This window comes from Sorghum bicolor, chromosome 4 (assembly GCF_000003195.3).
Source record: "Sorghum bicolor cultivar BTx623 chromosome 4, Sorghum_bicolor_NCBIv3, whole genome shotgun sequence".
NCBI lineage: Eukaryota > Viridiplantae > Streptophyta > Magnoliopsida > Poales > Poaceae > Sorghum > Sorghum bicolor.
Window position 1 is genome coordinate 50,795,603 of NC_012873.2, and position 17,633 is coordinate 50,813,235.

The 17,633-nt window shown below is 42.5% G+C and overlaps 1 protein-coding gene across 2 annotated transcripts; it reads right to left on the reverse strand.

Moving 5' to 3' along the window:
- Window positions 232–7,728, reverse strand: LOC8056813 (ribonuclease TUDOR 1). 2 transcript variants are annotated; one of them, XM_002453863.2, is made up of 17 exons: window positions 7,540–7,728; window positions 6,011–6,176; window positions 5,620–5,694; window positions 5,409–5,522; window positions 5,068–5,172; window positions 4,764–4,970; window positions 4,475–4,690; window positions 4,271–4,378; window positions 3,936–4,106; window positions 3,642–3,839; window positions 3,173–3,535; window positions 2,855–3,085; window positions 2,592–2,777; window positions 2,444–2,521; window positions 2,172–2,366; window positions 1,111–1,485; window positions 232–741 (listed from the first exon to the last, which is right to left on the reverse strand). In XM_002453863.2, exons 2-17 carry the CDS (start codon window positions 6,158–6,160, stop codon window positions 553–555), a joined length of 2,961 nt encoding a protein of 986 aa, XP_002453908.1. In that variant the 5' UTR covers window positions 6,161–6,176; window positions 7,540–7,728; the 3' UTR covers window positions 232–552. The 2 variants fall into 2 exon arrangements, with proteins under 2 accessions (XP_002453908.1, XP_021314684.1); XM_021459009.1 differs by lacking the exon at window positions 7,540–7,728 and adding an exon at window positions 7,437–7,459.

The following is a 17,633-nucleotide window of genomic DNA, read 5'->3' on the forward strand; positions in this document are numbered from 1 at the left end:
CCACCTCAATACGCTGCCAAGCTATTTTGGCTTGGTCCTGTACTTGGAAGGCCAAAAGTTTCTAAGCAACCAAAATTTAGCGTTCAACCAAATGGAGGGCAAAATACCAGAACAGTACCAATAATAACCATTTCGCCAGAGAAGAATGCTATCATTAAGCAAAAGCAATCAGTAAAAATGCGTACGAGAGAAATCGTCACTGCAGAAATCGTCACTGCACGGACACTGGAATAATTAAATGCAATCCTTAAACTTTCATTCACTGCACTTCTCAATATTATATTCTGACTACAAAGAACCGCAGCGCATAGACACGACCTTATTAAGTTCAGAGAAAAAACAATGTATCTTTAACCTTATAAGCTTACGGTGTAAAAACGGAATATCAAAAGTGCTCAAACCGAGAAAGTTTCGCCTCACTAAGTTCTCTTTTCTAACCGAATAAATAAGGTACCCCTCAGTCTAAGTTTTCATCTATAACTCACGGCAGAGTCCCACATTTGGGGTTGTCCAAAACTTCCATAGCATGCCAGACTGCAGCCTTTTATGCCTCTACCGACGACCTCCAGGCTTCCTTGCAGCTGGGGCCTGCTCCTCCTCGTCCGATTCAACATCTCCGTACTGCCAGATCCGCAGCCTTTCCTTCTTTGCCTTCTCCTGGAACTGTTCCAGGTTCTGGAGAGCTGTCTTCCTCTCCCTAGTGTCCCATCTCTTGCTTCTTTCAAGCCGGGCAAGCCCTTCCTGTAAATGCAGGGAGAGTAGGTGATGTTAGAAATAACATATGTTCCTCGCCAAATAACCATAATACAGCTTCACACAGGTTTTCCGAAAAAAAAAAAAACGATCACATCTGTTAATAAATGAACATATGTTTCTTTACTTAGTACTGTAGAAAGTAATGTGTGTAATATGTTTATGGGCATTTTGTGTGGCATATATGTATCTTCGCTGACTAGTTAGTAAGCATTGTCTTTGAACCATGAGCAGTAGGGATGTTCTTCAAAACATGAGCAAAGGTTATGTACTAGCAAGCAGTTGTATTCTACAAAACATGAGCAGAAGTAATGTACTAACAAGCAGTGTGTCATCAAGGTAGTCAGTAGCACAAACCTCAAGCATGGTAGCATTTATGCTACTTTCTGTCTCCGCATCAACAAGAGTAACAATGAGAACATTTCCGGTTCCTTGTCCTTTTGATTTTCCCCCAGAAGCATCACGTTCTTCGATCATTGCCCGGTATTGTTTTGAGCTACTGAGCAAACATTCGCTTAGATACTCTGCTGCTTCCTGACCGAAGTCATCCTCAAGACTGGGCACTTTTATGAAAGCAAGGCTGCATAGCTGAGCAAGAGCAGGAGACGAGGAAACAGATGGGTCCACAGGTCGTAGACGACTGTAGGTAACCACCTCTTGGTTGCCATAGTCAATATAGAATACTTCAAACTTGTCGTTCGGAGATTCTACAGAACGAGGTCCATTAACAATCTGCACAAACCACGTGAAGACTTAATAACAAAGTTTCTACAATGACCAGGAGCTAATAATGGCAATTCAGAGCATAAAGTATAAAACTAGTTGTCATAAGAAAATTCAGACATAAAGATGACTTTGGTCTGGACATCCTGCAAATGTGCAAGAGTAAACGATTTCTAATACAATTGACAATATATTAACTAATTTATATGGCACACTGAAACAAATAAATACTGACACTATTCATCTCTATGTTCACTTGCATTCTGTTTAGAAAAACGAATAATGTTGTAATTCATCAACAACCACATAGGCAAACACCTGTTGTTAGACGAATTCGGTGTGCAGTGCCACAAGGAGTTCTTTATGAAACAGGAAATTATGGGAACCAACAGAGAGGTTTATTATTGGTCCCATATTTATTAGATACCATGAGAAGGCTTGCCTAGTCCTAATGTGTAAAGTTTTGATGTAATTTCCATAAAAACTTGAAAGGATGAGATCGAACGCCCTCATCAGGGTGCTAACAACCAAAATAACTGGTATGGGTTATTTTAGAATCATCAAACTTACAGTGGCCAAAGAAATTTCAGTATAGATCCCTAGGGTATAAGCTAGCAAGACAGAATTCAACTATTGAATTTGGTCCATAAAGATTAGTTGATTTCATCATACACGTTTGGTAAGTGTACACATACCATAGCTCTGTTCCAGGAGTTGTCAAGGCTAAATTGTGCGAGGACTATCTCTCCCTTCACAGGATTAAAAGCACCAATTACTGGCGCATCTTTAAGTTTCAAAGATGCAAGCTGCTGTTGAATTGAAGCCACCCTCTGGTCACCCACTGTCTGAACATAAAACTTCCCACCACCAAGAACTTCCGTGACGACAACCTAAATAGAGTCAGTCAAGAAGTTAATTCCACCCAAATAAATGTAGTGTGCTTCAAAAATATCCTTCATGAACAAACCTTGAGAATTTCCTTTTGTTTAGATTCAGGTGTGGATCCGTTGGAAGCATTTTCACCCTCGACATAGTTCTCCCATATCTTGAAAAGTTTAAGTGTCAGTAATTGTTTTACCCTTTTTTACAGCTCAGGGAGAAAAATGAAAGGTCACCTTAATCTTTTGTTGCTTTGCAGACTGTTCAGCTCTTTGTAGGACATAAGCATCTGAGATCCTATCCAAGCCAAATGAACTCAGTTTGGCGAGCCCAGCTTCCAGAAGTACAGAGCCCATGTTGGTCTTGGACTCCCACAAAGAACCTATGAATGTTCCTGTCCTGTCAACTGCTTCAACCTCTATCTGTGTGTACCAATTGCATCCTTCAGAAACTGAAAATGGGGAAATGGAAGAACCAAAAGAGACAGCAAAAGTTGTACCTCCACATCACGTTGCAGTATCCTTCTCCTCATCAAAGCAATAGCTTCATCTGAGTATGGTTCGCCTTTACCAGGACACCGAACACCAGATAATGAGAAGGCAATACTGCAAGTCTCCTTAGGAATTGTTAGTTTGAACCGATGGCCACTAAAAACATATTCGACGATGGCCGAATGCCTTCTGTTCCGCTGCAAGAAGGGAAGGAAATCTTTGGCCTTCTTTGCAGATACCTATCCATACAAGGACCATACTAATAGGTTAATGATGATGCAGAAAATATCAAAAACAAACTGATGGAATAAAAGAACATCACTTACAGTTGTCAAATCTGTTATATGCATCACAGGAGATTCTTTTAGAGAATGGACTCCTTTCTTTGCTTTCTCAGCCCGTGATTCAGCTGCTAATAAAGCATCATAATAGTGTGATCTTTCCTCATAATCCCTGTGTTTAGATGTTTTAGCAAAGCCTCGTGAGAGCAAAAGCTCAGCAACATTAACTCCAGGCTGGCTGGCAGAGCTCGGAGCAGAAGATATGTCATCTCCATCAGTCTGTGATGGTGAACCCAGAAATACTGAACCATAATCTAGAACTCTCGTATCAGCCATGTTTGCTGTTGGAGCAGCACTCTGTCCATCCACAGTGCTGATCCTTCGAGAGTATTCCATTTCAACAGCCACCTGAAAATGAAAAATTGAGGAGAAACTCAATCTAATTTCTACTAAGAATACTGTTTATGATGAATTAAAAACTTCAGCCAGATTGTCACAAGCCCCATCTACATACTTGCTTGCCAATCAACCTCGTGCGCAAGAATTCCTTAGATTCACGACCAAAAGGTTCAGGCTTCACATCTGTACGAGCATTGCCCAACTTAGGAGCCCTAATGCTTGACAGATTAACCCGACGTTCAGCTGAAGGACTGCCATATGGAGCAGCATCATCAGCCACAATAATACAATCCCCACTTACAACCTCTACCACCTGTGAAGAGATACACATGAAAAAAAAATAGTTACTATCAAACAATTATGTGAATTATGATGAATACACACTATCATCTGAGAACATAAGACACACTTTTCCAGTAAATTTCTGGTCATGAATGGGCTTCGAGTTTGTCACCGGTGGCTTAAACCCTGTCCAGATTCTCAATTGATCCTTTTTAGCCTGAAGTTCTGCGTTCTTCAGCTTTATTTTTACTTCAACATCAAGCATATTAGCACTCCACTCAACATACTTTGCAAGCCCCTGTAACACAAAGGTTGGCATGTAAATTTTAAATGCAATAAGATTTAACAATTTAAGAATGTGAAAGCAATCATATTTATATTTAACAGTTTAATTTAGTTACTTCATGATGCCTGATAGCATGCATAGTCAAAAGAAACTATATGGATAGATATTGGCCATACATTTTCAACAAGCTCAAGGGCCAAGTCTTTTGCAGTCTCTCCATCAGGGTAATACACAGAACCAATTATATTACTAAAGCTATCTGTGCCTTCCACCACAATACGCACCTGGGATTTTTTTACAAGAGAAAGTTAGGCCAAGTAACAAAAACAAATTATTCATGCCAAGGGAATAGAGGAAGATCAGAATAAGAGATAGCTTACATCTCTGTTGAGGACTCTAGTCTCTGTGAAGTGCTTGGCTTCTCTTCCATACCTATCTGGTGGAACTTCAGCAGAAGCTGCAGAAGCAACAAGTCTTTGTGCTGTAGTCAGTTGCGCAGGTGTTCCCTCAGAATCTTCACCGTTCACGCCATTAGCAGTATCATCAGTTTCAGCAATTACAGTAGGTACCGATGGGCGTCTCCCCATTGATGGAGCCTAGATTTATTTATAATTAATATTTACTTTGTATTAACATAAAGAAAACAACACCAAATTATGAGTAGCCTACCTGTACTCCAGCAACATATATCTGCACAAACTGGAAACTAGGGAGTAAATACACACGAACAGTACTGCCATCGCGGACTTGTTCAACTATTGCCTCCAGACTCTTGCCTTTATTTGCAACCGCAAAACCCTTTGCATCAAAACCACTTGCTTCACCAATTGCAGATGGTGGAAGATCTCTTATTGACTCTTCAGCAGCACCAGGTTCCTGAATGTAGATAAGAAGCATACAACAGCAAAATCAAGAAAAGCATATCTCATGCAATACAAAATGAGCTGATCACAAGAGATGAAAAATTACTAACCTTGCTCCAACGACCAACACCCTGTTGCTTGGCGACTTCCTCCAACCTCAACAGCTCAGCAAGGTAAGGGTTTTGTTCGCCCCCCTTGGGGCCTTGCTCCTTTACCTGATTAAGCAAATAGAAGAATAAATCAGTAAAGCAACTATTTTAGTACTTCCTCAGTTCCAAATTATAAGTCGCTTTGACTTTTTTGGAACATCCATTTTACTATGTATGATGTACTAAAAAAGTCAAAGCGACTTATAATTTGGAACAGAAGGAGTACAATACAGTAGTGCATCTGTTCATCGTACAATTAATATCATAGAGATACTCAAATATGAAAGTTAAATGGTTCTTACCCTTGCCCATCCAGCAGAAACTACTGAGTATGCAACATTCTTGTCGCCTAGATAAACAGTTCCAAATTCTCGTCCAATATTAGGAGCTGTATAATCCACTCTGAACGTGACCTCCTGTAACAGCAGATTATAATTTTGCATTGTCTAAAAAAGGAAGAATACAATGAATGATATGAGAGTTCAGAGAGGATATGAAGTTCAAATGTAGCACCTTCCCTATACAAAGCTTCCTCAGAAACTCTTTGCTTTCCCATGCAAAAGGCTCATCAACTCCACCTCGGCGAGCCTAGAACACCATGAATAAACAAACAAAAAATGAAAACTAGAGAAATGAATAGAATATCAAGAAGCAACAATTGATACTGAGTAAATAGTTCGAAGTGCCAAATTTAGTAACAAAATGCAACCAAAAATCAATTTGAGAATTGCCCACATTCATTAGTCCTCAAGCATAACCTCAAAACCTAGTAACCTAGTTTGTCTAGAGCAACCCACTGACTTCTACCAGATTCATGAACAAATGAAAACTGAGAGTAAGTGAAAAGGCAACGAATATTGTATATTACCGACAAGGAAATTCATCAAGTGCAGATTGATCTTACCAGCCTTGGGGCCATAAGGTAGGACAGGGTGATGGACTTCTCAGGTGGGATCTCAGCCTTTGAGCTCCCCATGATTAGTAGACAATCCCCAGATGTCACAGCCTTCACCTTACCCCTGAACCATCCTGACGCTCCTGTGTTGGACGCCATGATACCAGCTTATACCCTGCAATCAAAAGGAGAAATGGTCATTTATTGTTGTCATTTATTGTTAGATAGTGCAGCCTAACTAAGCGCAAGGGCAGGGTACTGCCCGTGTCGGATTGAGCAGGCCTAGCAAACAATGCTGACCCAGCTCTTTGGTCGCACAATTTGTTTCTTAGTTAATCAAACCTGTGTGCGTTCCACCGCGCTGCAGTGCCTTTTGTTTGTGTTCAACCACATCGCTAATGGCAACTCACTATGATGTGATGTAGGGCGTGTATGCTTTCTTACTTCCTCTTAATGAAACACGTGATGTGATGTAGGGCGTGTATGCTTCCTTACTTCCTCTTAATGAAACACGTGCTAAGCATGTTCTCGAAAAGTGCAGCCTAACTTTTATTTCCTATCATTTTTGGCAACTCGCATTTTCCGATATTTGCATTTTTACCTTCCATATGTAGCTAAAATGACGAAAATGGAAAATATATGACACTTAAGTGGAACAATCTCAATTTTCACATAAAATGCTTCCCTTTGAATACAAACAAAAAAAAACAATTCCGCTAACCGTATTTATGGTCAGACAACACCAGTCACTCCGCTTGTCAAACAATTAAAACCAACACGGCAGGAGCTGTTTCGCATATCGAAATGGAAACTGAAATATCATCAGTAAGCGTCGCGGCATGAATGTAAAGTGCACAGGTAGACAGCCCATGACATCATGCTTTTACCCTACACAGGAATTATTCAGCACGAGCAGGTTTCTCCAAAGGGAAACATGGAAAAAAATTGCACACGAAAGATTTGGCCCACACCTAGCCCCGAACTAGGCGCAAGAGTCCAAGTTCCCGCCCCAGGGGCCACGGCGTGACGCAAACCCAGACACCTTTCTACGACAGCGCAAAAGGGCGGGCAGAGCAGCTCAGCAATGCGCACAGATGTCGTAAATCCAAATCCAAATCCAAAAGTGCTAAATCTAATCCAAAGTCCACCCGTCTGCGCCGAGCAACAGGAACAGCCATGCAGAGCTGCGACCGTACACGCATGCGCAGATCTGGCACTGGCACAACACAAACACGCGCGATCTCGTCGAATTCCGACCTCGGCGAGCGGGCCCCGACGAGAGCAGGCTGCACAGCGTCGAATCAACCGCGGGACACCGTCCGCAACGCATAGATCGGGGGTGAGACGCGATCCTAAACGCCCAGATCTGCGAGCTAACGCGCCCAGGCCGCCACGAGACGAAACGTGCGCGTCGGATCAAGGGGCAGGAGGTAACCTGGCCTCTCGGCGGGAATGGATCGCGCCCGACGCGGCGGAAGACGGAGGCGTGGAACAGAGGCAGATCTGGGCGCGAGCGGATAAGGGACGGGTAAGGGTACCTCAGCTCCGGCCGGCGTCGTTATATAGGGCTCCCGGGGTGGGCGCGCCCCTCCCTCTCGCCCGGCGTGGCGACGAGGCGAGCGCGGGACGGCGTCGAGAGCGCGTGAGGTTTTTGGGGGTGTAGCGAGTGGCGAGACGACGAGAGGGAATGGAAGAGGGAGCTTTGTGGGGAGAAGGGTGGTGGTTTATAGTGGGGGGCGGGCGAGGTGTGAGAGGAAGCAGGGGCCCGGTTTTGGGTTCGGCGGAGGAGGTCCCCGTCCCGTCCGCGTGCGCGCAGCGCCCGCGTCATGCCGTCATGGATGGATGGGCTCGACGAGGGCCGCTCGCTTGAATTGGGCGTGGAGTTTGTTGGGCGACGCGAGATCCGTCCGAACGCCAGCCGCGGAGCTGGAAAGGGTAAAACTCTGCATTGGTTTGTTTCGGTGTAAGAAAAGACGCCACGTGAGATCGAGGCGGGGCCGGTGTGGTAAGAAGACTGATCTCAGGGACGTGTCCGAGTCCGACCGGCTTTGCTTTTGCTTTCCCCGTCCTGCGATTTGGCTAGGCTGACGTGCTCCTCTCATTCCGTGTGCTAAAGCAAATGGTACCGGGAGGCACTCTGTTTTGAGACAGGGGGAGAGGAGCACTCTGCTTCTTGTGAAGTGGGAAATGTGTGCCTGCGTACATGATAACATGCACATTCATCGGTAAAGTAGCACACAAACAAGAGTAAATCGATAGAAAGTTTCAGATGGCATGGAGAGCGGGAGTCTAGTTTGGCTGCCACTAGCCTCCGCCCCTATGGAAGGGGTGACCCAAATAGGGAGACTTTGAGGTAGAACCAAAAGATGGTGGTATCATAAGATCGACAAATTTGGCTTGATCGGAACTACTTGCTGACGCGGCGCTATTTTTAGTAGAAGAAAACAAGCAAATCATAGCCAAATAGAACCTTGTGAGAGAGTAAGACTGCAGTAGTAAGACGTGAGGCGGAGACAACACGTGGCAGTTACAGGGAGATGAAGACAACACGTGGTAGTTACTTTAGTTAAAACAACTACTTCTGTGAGCACTACTAGTGGCGAGTCGACTCATAAAAGCAAAGTTGTCTACGTATAAATTCTTTGTATCGCCTTATTACTATATATTGTGCAAAACTATTGTAGGGTCCCACCTATATGAACAGTGGTGGACCTAGCACTGGGTTGCTTGAGACTTGAGCCCCTTCTATCACCACCTAAGTATGGAGCCTCTCCTAAGCCTCTTCCTACAAGTTTTAGCCATTGAATGTTAAAAGAAGGGGCCAAATGTAAATAAATAAGGAGAAAGAACTCCTTCTAACATATATGACTAGATCCCCTAGGATATAAATAAAAAAGATTAAGTCTCACTCACCAAATATTGCTCCGATCATTTGCTTAATCGCCACAAACTCTTAAATAAGGTTCAATTTCATCTCTCTCCTAGTCTCCTCCAAAGATTCACCTACTCTAGCAACACGATTTAATTCATCAAAGTTCAAATAGGACTATAAGTTTATTTCATGCAAGCACTAGAAATGGCCTAAATTAGGTTTTAATACATATTTGCTTTATATATTTGTACTTGTAAAACCTTCCATGGAAACCAATGATTTCTTTCTCAGAGCAATGTTTTCAATTGAAATAGCATATGAACATATAAGACAATTTAAAAATCTAAAAACATGATAAGGGGAACATTTGTTTTGAAAGGAATCTAAATCTCGGTAATAACTTTTGGAATGTAACTTAGTAAATTGGTAATGTGTGCTATAGCCATATTCCACAATATGGTCCTTAGATATTATAAAAATCAAATTAAAGGTAACCCATATCAAGTACAATCTAGGAGGAACAAAATTATAATGGAGGTAACATGACATTAGAAAAGTGAATTTATTTTTATTAAAACTAAATGACAACTTTGATAGACTAAAGAAGGATATCCAAAGTCATATAAAGAAAAGTAAAAGACAATTAATTGTTTTCATTTATTACAAATTAATTTCCATTTCACCCTTTTTATATATTAATTGCACTTGTCAACTAATAGCAAGATGTTGCTGGCCCTGGTGGTCTAACTAACCAGCTGGCGGTTGGACTGGTCTCACCGGATTGGTTGGTGATGATTAGGGTTTGCTATCGGATTGGGTGGAGTCACTATTCATGCAAGGCGGCGCTTAGGTGGCACTAGGCGACGTGACTGCGGGGTGGCACGTTTGGACAAGCCTGACAGCTGGGCTACACAAGGAGTTGGCCCGTGTTTAAATAGGCAAGCGTATAGTCTGGTGGGGCCCATTGGACCAATCTAATGGTACATTATTGCTCTTGGGATCTCTCTGGTCGTGGCAAAATCTCTTGGCGGTTGGACTACATTAGGGCACCGGTTGGACTGAATCGCGGAGACTAACGTGTGGGTCTGCTTATTGTCAGTACTTGTTGGAGGGCTAGATAGTTGGACTGCTAGGCAGGTCGAGGTGTGGGAGAAAGGTCATAACAGCTAGTTGGGCTTTCTCCTCTATATATAGAGGAGTGACCGATGCTTGGGGTTGGTCACCTTAGGGATGTCTTGCCCAGGTGTTGTGCTTACTTTGGGGTTGTACTCTTATATGTTTGATAAAGATCACATCTAATTGATTGAGAGATTGATTGCTAGTGTTGCATTGAGTGATTGCATCGAGTGGCACTAGATGTTTGTCTTATAAGTCGGTGTGCTTGTTACTCTTGGAGGTTGCCACCTCCTAGATGCCTGGAGACATGCATGCTTCGTCTTAGCATGCCTAGAGTTGGTGCAGTGGGGAGTGTTGTGTTTGTCCCACGAGAGATCACAAAGAGCAACTCTAGTAGAAGCGAGGTGTGAAAAGAGACAAGTGGTTCATCTGGATAAAGTGCTAGAGTATTTGTGTGTGCACACGTTGAGGGGTGAGAGCAAGCTTATGAGCTTACCACTAGTAAGGGGTAGTCTTCCCTCAATGGGGATTGAGTGGTTGGCAAATCATCGAGCCTTGGGATAAAAATCAATGTTTCAACTTCTTTTCTTGTTGGTTTCCAATCCCTCTCACCAGCTTGTATTACTTGTTCATTACATGTGCAAGTGAGCAGTTGTTGCTCTTGTGTAGCTAAGTAGCTTATGTTAGCTTGTGTAGCTAAGTAGTAGTGGTGGCTCTCTAGTTGTTCCTATGTAGCTAGCTAGCTGAGTCGCGCTAATGTTGCTATCTTTGTGCTTGTGATCATTAGTATGTGCAGGAGCTCCCGTTGTGTCTAGTAGACTAGTTGATAGGCGTTTAGTTGACTTCCTTGCTAACTAAATTTGATTAGGTGAGTTTCCTCTAGTTTGGTACCTTAGGCATAATTTATAATAGCTTTTGTAAGGTACTTGTGATAGATAGAGGGGTGTAGTCAAAGCTTATATCGATTAGTTTATTTTTTGTATTTATCTGATTAGCTAGCATGATTAGGGTTTAAAAATGACTATTCACTCCCCTCTAGTAGGCTTTTTGTTCCTAACAACTAGCCGTCATGCCCAGCCTCACCCACATCGAGAGCTTCGACCGACACCCTGTGCCCTGCCTAACTAAGTCACTAGTGTCGAGTCTTTGATAGACAACCTATACCCAATCTCCTACGTCTGGGCTGTAGCAAGCAGTCTAACACACCTAACTTTGATTGACATTCTTTGCACTCAACCTTCTTCGTGGCTAGTGTGGCATGCTAGCCTTTTGTGGCTGGTAGTGTCAAATCTAGGGTAATGTGCGCTCAGCTATGATTGATGAAGATAAAAGGTGAGCAGATGATGAAGAAGAATGAATAGATAAGGATATGTTAGTATCACTAGGTCCCACATAAATTTAAAAAAATGTTTTTGAAATTTGTGACGATACTAGTTATTGTATGGTAGTCTTCAACTAGTTTCAAAATGACATGACTTGGTTAGAAGACATTTATTGGACTCGCTTTTAAGGCACAATTAATGAGATGTATGTGGCTCTCTATATCAACCTACATAGGAGAGAGAAACAAGGAGGAAGAGGGTGACATCGCTTAACCTAGCGAGAGCAGCTATGCAACTCCTGATGTTGCGTGAGACCTAGTGTGTTGTGAATCATCCGCCTTCTTGTTGTTCCTCACACCAAATCTTCATTTTGGTTGATGAACAAGGGGTTATGCTTGGCCACTAATGTGGGGGCACAAATGCCATGAAAGAAGGGGTCAGGCTCAACCACGTGGAGCAAGGCATGGCTACTAGACCTTGTGCCAACCGAGGCAAAGGTCGTGTAGCTAGCCAATGGGAGTGGTGGAGTGCGAGTGGCGGTGGACTTGTATGCATCTAACCTACCGTTGGCATGGAGGATAGCTTGGACATTGGTGCTGCAAGCAAAGCCGACGTAGGGGTGTGACGACGATCATGGGCCAACACCTAGAGGTGAGGCTAGGTCCCCTGCCCTGCTGTTGACGGTCCTTAAGTACCAAATGTAATCATCAAATAAATAAAGAAAAGGATCCAAATGCAACCAACACCTAGACTTAGGGTTTTATCTAACAGGATTCCACGAGTTTTGGTGTTTGTTTATTTCTGCAGGGGGTTATCAGGAAATAAGGAAGAAAGGCCCACACGTCGGGTTTACTTAGAGATATTAACGTGCCGCGCAATTTTCTATCATCTAGAAGAGTCCAGAAGCCACGGGAACGAACGGGAGACCGAACGGGCTCGGGGGCAGGGCGCCCGCCCTCCCCCCTTGGGCGCCCACCCTGGTACAAGCACCAATCACAGAATGGAGTACACCATTACAAAGATCTCGTCGAGCTGATCGAAATGCATATATTATTTGCTATATTTGGAGTTTGGAATCAAGAGATATTAATAAAAGGACTCCACATAAAAGAGCTGCGGGATTAATTGGGCCCAAATCAGATTTTGGTCCATTAAGGCCTATGTGCATTTTAATGAGATATGGTGGAAAGTTTAGTACCACATCGCCTGCTGAACCAAAAATACACAGAGGAGGAGGACTATATAAGCAGACCCCCTGGCCCCTGGAGGAGAACAAGTTCATCATAGAGTTGAGAGGTGCCCTCGAAGGAATACCTCTCCTCTAAATAAATATTTATTTTAGGCTTAGCATCCAATGTGAGTAGAATTAGATCTTCTAGTTTCTACTAGATTGAGAGATATAGAGTGGAGGTGTAGATCGGAGGAAGCCCGGCCTGTCGGTGTCTACTCCGAGGTTGTACCTGCGGGATCAAGTCTTCTAACCCGAGGCTTGCTCCTAGGATTCTTCAGTAATTCGACTTCTAATTCTAGTAAGTTCTTGTTTTATTGTTCTTTGGTTTATGAGTTTACTTTAATCCTCTTCCGGTTGAGTATTAGAGTAATCATTGCTAGCGTAAACGTGGTGTTTAGGCTAGGGTACTCATAGATATCCTCTGACTAGCTGGACCGTGGTAGTAGCGAGGAACGTGATATTTCTGAGTTACCTTTGCATCCCATATCTTATTAGCAGGACGGGTAGGGTTTATAGGTGCGGGTCGAACATCCTTACATGTGGTGTCTAGATTCCGTAAGCTTCCCCAATAGAACACTAGATCATCCTTACCAAGGTTAGAACGAGACTACGGTTGTAGTCTTCTCTATACATCACTCACATCGAGAAACATTCTTTGTAGCCTAAAGGGATAGTAGCAATAGATTTGGTTAGTCAGATGCACCCTTTCTCCCAGTGGTAAAAATATAAATACGATAACTCTGGATAACCTCCCGGGTGAAATGCTCACCGATATCCGTGCGCTTGCGGATCATTTTCTTATTGTGTTACCAAATATCAACACCTGCCACCATGTAGACTGGGTGTCATCGGTCACCACCTTCCACGTGTCATGCCCATGGGGATTTGAGGTAAAGAATGGTGTAGAGAAAAGAAAATAGAATATGTGGTGGAAATAATAAAATAGACATGATAAATGAGACATAATGATATTGGATAGAGAAAGTAGGATTATTATTTTTAAATATGTTGACAGTAATATGATAAGTTATAGAAAGCTCACGGTTGCGGATGCCCTCGTTAGAGACGAGCGTGTTTAACAACGTTTCAACGTGCATGCTTCGCAAAGCGGAGTTAGAGCTCTTTGGGCAGAGCTAGCTTTTGATGCTCTGACTCGAAACATCAAAACAACTCTAGCTCCATGTATCCAAATTCATAACTATTCCTTCGCGTGTGGTTGTTCGGTGCTAGAGGTTGTGCTCAAAATCGATGGTCTAGGGAGTTGCTTGGCCCCTAAAACAACACGAGGGTAGCCGATAGGAGGCACTGGAATAACTTCTTGAGTGACAGGATAATCACAAAAGTTCCTAATATGTAGCTATGAGAAACATGGTATCGAGACGTGGATCGACAATTTTAAGTTCTCGGTTTATTAGGAGATTGGATTGTAGAGTGGAACGTGATCTCGAATTATTGGGATGACATAGGTGGAATATAGCTATGAAACTAGGATCGTGATCCAGAGATATTTAGGTTGATAAACCTTTTTTAGACACCATAAAATAATTTATAGCTACAAAATGATTACCAAATTTTTTACATTAGATTGTATAGAGCTGGTAAAAAATATGAATCCTTTTCATGGACCATATGGGGTGTAGGCTGGCAGGCCCATTAACTAAAGAAAATTCCTTGTATGGCTTTGTGAAACTCACTTATTCCTTGTATGGCCCTGGAAAGTTCAAAATTCCTTGTATGGCCCATGTGTTTAACTTTATTGCCTTATATGACACTATCATCAATTTTGGACCCTAACACCATTAAGTGGCATGCGAATTCTCCATAAAATCCTGGTTGCAGAAAAATGTGATGATTCCTTGTATGGCCCTGCTTGATCTAATATTTGTATGGTTTGTTTTGACATTAAAAATCATGCACATTATATATAGTTAGGAGGATTCCTCGCGTGTTGCCGCGGATATGAAGAATGAATATAAATAGGTTAGAATGTGCATTGCTTAATTTGATAGCTTGTATGTTTAGAGAAATATGTAACTTACTGACGTGGATATTACACTTGTATGAGCTGTACTAGTGGATTGCCTAGTTAGATAGCTTACATATTGAGAGAAATAGGTAGTGAGGTGTGATAGTGAATTGTTTAGTTGGATAGCTTGTATGTTAAAGAAACTAGGAGAATACCTCACGTGTTGCTGTAGGAATTTTAGATAATTTAAAAAGAAATTAGATTATTTATATTTATAATTATATAAATGAAATTATCTTAAATTAATTTTGTTGAATGATTTGACACATCAATATGAACAGCTAAATGCATGTTAGTAGATGAAGAAATGACTATCATAATTACATGTGCTAGTTGGCTATAATTGCAAGTTTTAGTGCATTGTTGATGTGGATAGCTTGTATATTGAGAGAAATCTCTAGTGAGATTTAGCTTTGTAAGAGTATAAGTAAGTAGTGGGTTTTGCTTTAAGAGTATAAGATAAGATTTAGAAACAGTTTTGTTATGATAATGTGCATTATGTAAGCTTCGTAATTCATACATATTATCTCTTATCTAATGTCATTAAAATTTTCAATAAAAGAGATGTATTGACAGTCTCTATTATTTGTGCAATAAATTCTCATATTATATAGACACTAATGAGATCTCAATATAAATTAGTTCAAACCGTTCACTGCATATAGCAAATAGAAATGGTCCATATCTACGTACATCAGGAGTAGGGCCTCGCACCCACCCTGAGCACTTGCCGTGGGCCAGGCCATGCCCCCAATGGGCGGTCTCGCGGGCTGTGGGCCTGGCTACGCGCCCTACAAGAGGTGCACTGTTGAAAGCTCTAGTTTGGTTTTTGGTGAAAATTAATGAAACCCTATGTCCTAACTTATTGCTCTAAGTGTTTGTAAGATAGAAAAGCACACTCCAAATGATGAGAAACATGGGTGATGATCATGATGGTAATGGTGGAACCAAGGTGATCAAGTGCTCGCGCTTAGAAAAGAAGAAAGAGAAAAACAAAAAACTCAAGGCAAAGGTATAATTGGTTAGGAGCTTTTTGGTTTGCACTCAAGATACCATAGAGGGTTTGAGTAATTTAGGATTGATAGCCATACTATTAAGAGGGGTGAAACTCATATTAAAATACAATTGTCAAAGTGCCACTAGATGCTCTAACTCTTGCATATGCATTAGGATCTAGTGAGTGTGCTGACTCCTTTGAGAAAATGCTTGTAAAAATACTAACACACTTGCACATAGTGGTGTACACTTGGTGATGTTAGCATATTTGCAAAGGAGGTGGAGTTTGAGAGGTAAAGAGGGGATTGGGATCCTTCCTCCCTCCTGCCAAGCTTACGAGGCAAATTCGGCACTTTTGAGAAAATGAATTGTATATTTTCTATTGCGCCAAAGGACGTGTTGAGAGGAGGCGAAGTCATAGGTCGTCAGATGCTAAGGTTGGCAGCATCAGATGCTAGACCTGCGTCCGATGCATGTTGATAGTTCTACGCTTTTCTATGTAGTGCATCCGACGCGTTTGATGGTTTAGTGTTCGACACTAGCCAAGCACCGTCTGAGCGTCTAGTGAGTAGTGACGTCAACAGGGTCACAAGTGAAATTTCGGGCAATGTGTGTTGGATGCTGAGGCACATTCGATGTCACATCGTCGGAGCATCTGATGCTTCCCCAAGGGTTTCTAGACCTCTCTGCAGTGTCAACCGTTAGAGATCGATATGTGAGATTCAAAAGCAGTACATATGGCTACAATTTAAGCATCGGTCACTAGGCGATAGCATCTGATGCCTGACCATCTACGCGTCTCACGCCCCCAAATTGTGTGTAGTGAGAGAGCCAATGGGTCTATTTGTTTGGAGTATCTATAAATAGTTATTGGCTAGCTTGGGCTCACTCTCTTGGCCATTTTCATTAACATAGCAACCTTGTGAGCCTAGCCAATACCCTCCCACTCAATTGCATCATAGTTTTTTTCTCAAAAACGTAGGAGAGCTACACTTCATTATATTAAGAAGAGAGTAAAGGGCAAGAGCCCAAACAATGCTACAACAAACACACACGCGTGCGCACACACACACCCCTGATTGAGTCTAGGATCACATTCACGCCCAGACAAAATAGCACAAGGCAACCACTACAAAAATAAAAGACCCTTCTAGCTACCAGGGAGGAGGGCAGTCAAGAATGAAAGCCCTCGAGCCCTAGTCGTAGACCACAGGAGACGTTCCTCACTAGCCACAATTAAAGCACGACCCGAGCTTGGAGCTGCTCCATCAAAAACGCACCCATTGCTGTGGTTCCAAATAGTCCAAGCTCCAAGGATAATGAGTGAGTTAATTCCTTGCTTTGTCAACTCAATAGTGTTGTTGTTGTTGGCTTTCTCCCACCAGCCCAAGAAAGATAACTCTGCAGGCTGAGGGGTTAAGCTCTAAAGACCAACCTGTCTAAAGAGATTAAACCAGAATTCCCTTGTGAGGACACAATGGACAAGAAGATGATCCATAGTCTCCTCTTCTTGGTCACACAAAGGACAAAACTCTGCATGGGGCAGCCCACGAACTGCCAAGCGATCAGCTGTCTAGCACTTATTGTGCGCAACTAGCCACATGAAGAAGTGACATTTGGGTGGTGCCCATGATTTCTAGATCCTTTCCCATGGTCCAAAGAGAGTAGAACCCAAAAAGAAACCATCATAAGCCGACTTAGCTGAATATTGCTTAGTAGAGGAGAACCTCCATAAGTGTCTATCCTCAATCTTCGGCTGCATCTAAAAATCCAATAAGAGATCCCATAGATGGATGAAGTGTACAATCACACCAACAGTACGAGCTCCCTGAATATCAGAAATCCAAGAACAGGTAGTAAGGACATCCTAGATAGTGCGCTTCTTTACCCTCCTTTTGGGGATAGCTGTAAAAAGGCGAGGGGCAAGATCAGCAATGCACTGTCCATTGAGCCACCGATCTATCCAGAAAAAGTGTATTTGCACCATCTCCAATAACAGAAATCACTGCCACTGAGAAGAAGGCGCTCACTTGCTCAAGCACATGAAAGGGTAGAATGGTCCAAACTTG